At 44.6% G+C, this 6,997-nt stretch overlaps 1 protein-coding gene and 1 pseudogene across 1 annotated transcript; one reads left to right on the forward strand and one right to left on the reverse strand.

Annotated features, from left to right (window-relative positions):
* Positions 1-328: 328 nt before the first annotated feature.
* On the reverse strand, positions 329-2,778 carry LOC119320585 (wall-associated receptor kinase-like 6). Its single transcript, XM_037594627.1, has 3 exons — positions 2,748-2,778; positions 1,739-2,629; positions 329-851 (listed from the first exon to the last, which is right to left on the reverse strand). Exons 1-3 carry the CDS (start codon positions 2,776-2,778, stop codon positions 733-735), a joined length of 1,041 nt encoding a protein of 346 aa, XP_037450524.1. The 3' UTR covers positions 329-732.
* A 969-nt stretch (positions 2,779-3,747) lies between these two features.
* LOC119320586 lies at positions 3,748-6,171 on the forward strand (annotated as a pseudogene).
* Positions 6,172-6,997: the final 826 nt, after the last annotated feature.

The raw sequence follows: 6,997 nt of genomic DNA on the forward strand, positions 1-6,997 counted from the left end.
ACCTTACTTATTGGAATTGGTGCATGTATATAACATAGCACTTCTTGAATGTAGTATATTCATCACACGTAATGAATAATGCTCATTTGTTGGTCATATGTCATGGCCCTGGGATCGATGTTACTTGTACGTGGTACATCTAACAGACAAAACCTTAATTGGAGGTGGCACATTTAGAGTTAGTTGATGAAACCAGAAAAATGGTCCGGATACATATAGCGAACACAAGAATTATCGGATCTCATGGATTCACCAAACACGGCACCGTTGTATTGTGCCGAATAAACCATACATGGACGTGATACATTTGCATGACAAATCAACGGTAATTTGACCTGGCATGTCTATCGAAGAGAGCATTACCTGATCCTGTAACATCCAGCGGACACAATAGTTTGTATCCTAATACATGAGTACTTGGACATGGTACATTTACACTAGATCCTGGTACATTTAATACACATCACCGTAAATGGGCTTGGTACACGTAATAATGAGTCTGTAACAATATGCACCTCCAATAAAAAATAAGGAAGAAAGAACCTCCCCCGTCCCTCACGCGATGCCCATTGTGCGGCGACTAGTAGGGAACCCTAACACCAGCCGTCGCTGCCCCCCACCCCCGTCCGCTGCCTCCACCTCTCTTACTGCCGCTAGGGGCGACTGCCGGGATGAACATAATGGCTGCCGGGATAAATGACGAGCCCTGACTTTGCTCACTATCTCTTCGGTCTACTCAATCGTAGAATTCCGCACGTTCATGCCCTTGAAAGGCAGCCCGAACACTTTGTTGACATCTGATGTCACAAATGGAAAAACTTTGTCCGGACCCAGCATGATTGCTCTCCTATCTGGATCCACATGCATCAGAAGAAACGACGAAAGTTTCAGGTTGAGCTTGGACATGTAGGGGAATAAGAATAATATCAACATTCACAATACCAAATTAATATCATTAGATGTATCATGCATTAAATTTCATATTATATATCTTTAATATTGTAGATGTTGATATTTTTCAGTACAATTTTGTTCAAGCTTTACGAAGTCTGACTTAATACAAATCTTGTATGCGGAGTGAAAAGAAACGGAAGGAGTATCTTATTATAAGTGCAACTCTTTCCATAAGGCCGTGGATGAAATTGGAGGTGGCACTGTAGAAATGGTTGAATGATCCTACAACTTACGAAATAAAAGGGCCTAAGATACCGCAAATTCGAAACAAAGCTTGAACTTATATGCTCAGACAGTAAACTCAAGAAAAGAAATTAAAATAAGATTTATTTTACAATGAACATTTTTGTTTCTTCTAATTAATTACCTGACAATTTTTTGTGAAGAAAAGACTTGTGGGTGGTCTAGGGTAAAAACTGATGCTAAAAAAGGCTGTTTTCTTCACGGAAATGTGCATGCAGTTAGGAGACATGTCCTTGTTACGTTATTTAATCAGAAATTTTTGATATTTTTACATTTTTTATTTGGATATTCAAGCTGGAGCTTATCAGCCCAAACTCCAAAATGCTTTACCCCTAAGATGCAACATTTTTGGATACCATGCATTAGGGAAACCATATCCATAAACTCATCATGCAAGAAACAACACTAAAATACGAAACCGATGGTTACTGTTGAAGTTTTTTTTCCTGTATACTGTTGATGAAAATTTGCTGTATGTACATACTGTAAGAAAAAAAGTTCACTAAGAAAAAATAGGTTTTTTAAATCTCAGAGTAATTACCTTTGTCACTCGAGCAGCCATCGGTTATGTATGGATTGCCTCGGTAACCACTGTCGCAGAAACAATAATAAGTGGTGAGAGAGAAAGGCATTTGCTCACTGTTGCTATGGTTGCTGAGACATGCATAATCTGTGCTGTTTTGCAAGGGGCCAGGTTCATCAACGGCGATTCCCCAGCGAATATAGGCGTCATCACTGGTTACCGCAATTGTATCCCATTTGGAGCTTCGGTTGCGTTGCGCTTTGAACTTCGGCTTTCCAATCTTGTGGCGGACGAACTTTATGTCCAAGCCGGCACCAAAGTTGGATGTAACGTCGGCGGTGCAACATCCTGTACCGTTGCAGACCTGGCTGGCCATCGTATCCGTGATATCTTCGTCAGGGCATGTAGTAGTGCACTGACCCACCGTCTTGTTGGTGTCGTGCTCGAGCACATACATGTCAGAGTCACAACCAGTGAAGATTAAATATGCATCATACACACCGGGAGATCTCCCTGTATTCCAGGACATGTTGTATGCATCCACTTCAGGTCTCACGGAGACGGAATGGGAAAACGATACTTCAATACCTCCGCCCTCGTCATAGCCGGGTCTGATGTCATCGACGACCTCTGTGATGCCGTCGTGCAGGAAGAGTCTGGGGGGCTGCGAGTCACCATGGGTGTTGTTGCAGATGAGCTCAAAGTCTTGCTGCGGCGGCCGGAAGCAGCCCGCTCCTATGCCGAATGGGTACACGAAACTCAGGTTGCCACAGCTCTTCAGGCAGCCGGCCAGGGAGGGAAGACTACTCCTGCTCCCGGCTTGGGCGCTTGGCTTCCTTGCACGCCAGCGGATGCTCGAGCTGCTGCCGTCTGTAGCAACAGCAGCGCGAGCAAGTAGGGGAACCTCATCTTCATCACAGTATTAGAGGGAAAATGGTGTATTAAGGGTTGTCTCGCTGGGGTGTCTCTCTTGCATATATACCTGTCCGTCCAATATCAGTCTGCTAACGGAATTAGACTATCGTACTCCACATTTTTAACGGAATTACACGTTCCATGGCCGTTGTATAGAAAAAAGAAAGACCACTAGCACGCCACCACAAAAATGCAGACTAGCGAGTGGTGCACGCTCACAGCTTACTGGGAGCTAGGTGCTCTACGGAATCGCCTCTCCTTGAGCTGCCTCTCGATTGTCATCTCAGACCACCGCCCTTTATTTCTTCACTGTTCGTTACGTACGCGTCAATCTTCAGCTCATGGTTGAAAAGTTTGAAGCCTACACGAAACGCTGCGATTATGGACTGAAAATTTTGCAGCCTACACACATAGCCCTTTGGAACGATATAGAGTATGTGAGCTCCGAGCTTTATGTCTGGATGCGCAGTGTATTACTCTAAAACCCTGTTCGGTCCTTTTTTTTCGGTGTCTTTCTTTTGTTGACGGTGATTAGGAATCAGATAGGACGGTTGTCATTTTTTGAACTTGATTTTGTAAGGCAGAGAACGCCTTTGAACTGTTCAGTATATATCCCCTACCACGATTAGAAATAGAATGTTGTGCCACCAGGTTGGCATTTCTGATGTAACACTTGTGGCAACAACAAGTCCGTGTATTCTCTACCAGTGAACCGCTTTGGATATTTCTGTAGTATAATTCTAGCTAGTATCATTCAAAACTCCCCTGTCGCCTTGTGCCCTTGACTGACTTGGTCTAGTCTGGAATCTTTGTTTCCATATGACCACGACAATAAGGGGTAGCTTTCTTATTTACTCCCTCCGTCCGGAAATATTTGTCATCAAACTGGATAAAAGGGGATGTCTTTAGATGTATTTTAGTTTTAGATACATCTTTTTTTATTCATTTTGATGACAAGTATTCCCGGAAGGAGGGAGTACTTCGATATTTCAGTCATAAGAAGTTTCATGCTCTTTTCTCTCTCCCCACTGAAATGCTACTTCACCTTTTGTTGTTTGCTGGAATGGCCGGGCTTCAAGGACAATATTGACAAATATGATTTAGTCCCAGCTATGATTGAGCAAGCAAGACTCATCCTACATAAATGTGATGGACTTCCCCTTGCAATATCGACTATCGGTGGATTCCTAACCAGCAAGCCAAAGAATGCTATTGAATGGAAGAAGCTGAATGATCAAATTAGAACTGAATTGGAGATAAATCCTGAACTTAGGACAATAAAAACAATTCTTTTGAGGAGCTATGATGGTTTGCCATACCATCTCAAATCTGTTTTCTTATACCTGTCCATATTTCCAGAAGATCACAGAATTAGGTGGGGTGCTTGGTGAGGCGGTGGATTGCAGAGGGTTATTCAAGGGATATGCATGGCATAACTGCAATTGAACTTTGTCGGAGGTACTTTGATGAGCTCTTGGATAGGAGTATGATTCTGCTAGGGGAAGGGACATACCAGTACAGTCAGAAAATCAATTCTTGTCAACTTCATGATATGATCCGTGAAATATGTATCTCAAAGGCTAGGGAGGAAAACCTTGTTTTCACATTGGAGGAAGGATGTTGTTTAAGCGACACACAAGGTGCAATCCGCCATCTTGTCATAGGCAGCAACTGGAAAAGGGATAAAGATGTGTTGCAGTTCATGCTAGACTTGTCACACATACGGTCCTTGACCGTGTTCGGAGAGTGGAGATCATTTTTTATCTCGGATAATATGAGGTTCCTCCGAGTGCTTGACTTAGAAGACACATTAGGGTTAAAAGATCATCATCTAGATAAAATCGGGCAGCTTCATCACCTCAAGTACCTTTCTCTACGAGGATGTCGTAACATTTTACGCCTGCCTAATTCTTTGTGGAATTTGAGGCACCTCGAAACACTGGATATTAGAGGTACACGCATATATAAGTTGCTAGCACCAATAACCAATCTTCAGAGGCTGCAACACTTCTGTGCAGATGATTCTTGGCGCCATGGTAGTTTCAAGGGAGAGGATGACATAGTTCATAAGTATAAACGTTACACCGGTCATATTTCCATATGTCAGACATGTAGCATTTGTCTGTCTAGATGTCATCGTTTCTTGAGACCACATGTTTTAAATGCTGGTTTGAACAGGTATGATATATTCAACATATGCCGTTCTGTGAAGCTTTTTAGTGGTGTTTTACTTCCTAGAGGGATTGGTAAATTAAAGACCCTTCGCACACTAGGCTATGTCAATGTTTGTAGGAGCAATGGAAAGGCCACTTTAAAAGAGCTCGGAGAGCTTACTCAGCTGCGTAAACTTAAAGTGGGTGGTGTGAGCTACAGAAACAGGAATGAGGTATGGTCTGCCATTTTTGGCCACAATCAACTTCAATCTTTGTCAGTTCAAGCACATGGCGTGGTTGACAATGAGTTCGAGATAGACAGTTGTTTGTGTGAGGGTTTGTTGCCACCAAGCAGCCTTGAGAGCCTCAGTCTGTGCGGTAAGCTAGTCAATATAACAGGATGAATCCATAGGCTTCAGAATCTCTCCAAGTTGGTGCTAAGTTATAGTGGATTGGAGCAAGAGGGTGCCATACAAGCCATTGGGTTTCTACCAAATCTTGCAATTCTACGCCTGAGGTTTAAGTCATTTACGGGGACAAAGCTCCATTTCCAGGGCTCATCTTTCTCAAGCCTCATGGTGCTGGAGCTTCAACGATTAAGCGAGATAGAAACGGTGTTGTTTGAAGAAGGAACAATGCCTAAGCTCAAGCTGCTACAAGCTAGTTGGTTCACAAAGCTGAATGATATCTCCGGGCTGGCAGCCCTCACAAGCCTCAAAGAAATTCAGTTGCTACGCTATGGCCTTGATGGACGTGTGAAAGAAGAGGTGGAGAGGCAGGTAGCGGAGCATATGAAGCATGTCAGACTGAATCTTTTCTAGACCCAGACTCATTGGTTTGTAAATTGTACCGATTGAATATCATCTAAACTCTCTCTCTCTCTCGTTCGCTATCTATATCTGTGTGTGAATTTAATTTCGCAATTCGATATTTCTCTGGTAGTTTACCAACGTGTGATTTTGACTTGTTCAGTTATTTTTCTTTTAATAAATAGTCTTTTTCTTTTGAGGAGTCGTTTCTTATTTTTGGAACTCACGTACGCCATCGAATCGGACGGAGTTGTCCAAGTTTCGCTAGCACTACTCCGTTTCTTATTTTTGGAGCTCACCAGCGAGAGTCGATGCTTCGCAGCGCCCCTGCTGGGCGCCGCTGCGCAACTGCTGCTACGTGCGCGCTGATGTTGCTGCTTACGCCGAGATGCTGCTACCTGCTCCGTTCCACGCGCCGACATTGCTGGCTTGCTTCGGTTCCGCGCGCTGCTTGCGCCCCGCTGCTGTTACTTGCTTCCATGTCGCCGTCGCTAGTGGGAGGTCGCGGCGGCTCCGTGTGCAGGCCGTTGTGCAGCCGGCGTCGCTGGCAGGAGTTCACAGTCGTTCTGTGTAATGATTCGGAGCCAGAGTCTCCCCTAGTCCCCCACCCCATGCTTCCAGGAGCTGGGCGCGGTGCCCTGTGCGCCTCGGCCGTGGCCACAGACCTCGACCTGGACACGGCGTGGCCGTGGCAGGCGGTAGGCCAGAGTCACTGCTGCGCATCAAGGAGGCGGCGAGCACCTTGACGCAGGCCGCGGCAGCGGTGCAATTCGGCGACGGTGGCTTGCGGGAACGGCGGCGGGGCCTGATCCCGATTGGATCGAGCAGGGGAGGGAGATATGCTTTTTAGGGAGGGTTTCTATTGAAAAAGTCAAGTCTAACATCGTCTATTGTGAACGTTAAGCCACGTCATCAAATGCGGCACCCACATGTCATAATCATGGTTAAAATGCCCAAATGGACCGATCGGTGCTTTCTGCAAAAGATTAGACCAAGAATTAATGATTTCTGACCTGAAGAGTGTTTTCTGCAATCCTACGCTTCAATGTGATGGTTTTCTACAATTCACTCGATATAATTGCACATCGCAGCTGGAATGACTGGTTGTTGCTGTACCGCAGTACTGCAGTGAACAATGAATGGCTGAATGTTGCTGTGCTAACTGACAGAGTAGCAAAGATGGTGGTAGTAGGTTCATCACCATCGCCCTGTCTGCTCCACATCGTTTTTCCCACGATCCAGCCGTGCGACACTTGCTTCCGTGTTCCTCTGTATTACGTATATTTCAATTAATCAATCTATCTATCTATCTATCTATCTATCTATCTATCTACTCCCTCCGCTCCTAAATATTTGTCTTTCTAAAGATTTCAACAAGTGACTAAATACGGAGCAAAATA

Source organism: Triticum dicoccoides, chromosome 6B, assembly GCF_002162155.2.
Source record: "Triticum dicoccoides isolate Atlit2015 ecotype Zavitan chromosome 6B, WEW_v2.0, whole genome shotgun sequence".
In the NCBI taxonomy this organism is placed as follows: domain Eukaryota; kingdom Viridiplantae; phylum Streptophyta; class Magnoliopsida; order Poales; family Poaceae; genus Triticum; species Triticum dicoccoides.

What these genes read in the sequence shown, in the direction of transcription:
- LOC119320585 (XM_037594627.1), bottom strand. Translation starts at nt 2,778, where the DNA reads ATGGAACGTGTAATTCCGTTAAAAATGTGGA. An exon ending in AATTCCGTTAAAAATGTGGA is followed by an intron (nt 2,630 to 2,747) that starts GTACGATAGTCT and finishes ACTGTGATGAAG; the next exon opens with ATGAGGTTCCCCTACTTGCT. An exon ending in TGGCTGCTCGAGTGACAAAG is followed by an intron (nt 852 to 1,738) that starts GTAATTACTCTG and finishes ATGTGGATCCAG; the next exon opens with ATAGGAGAGCAATCATGCTG.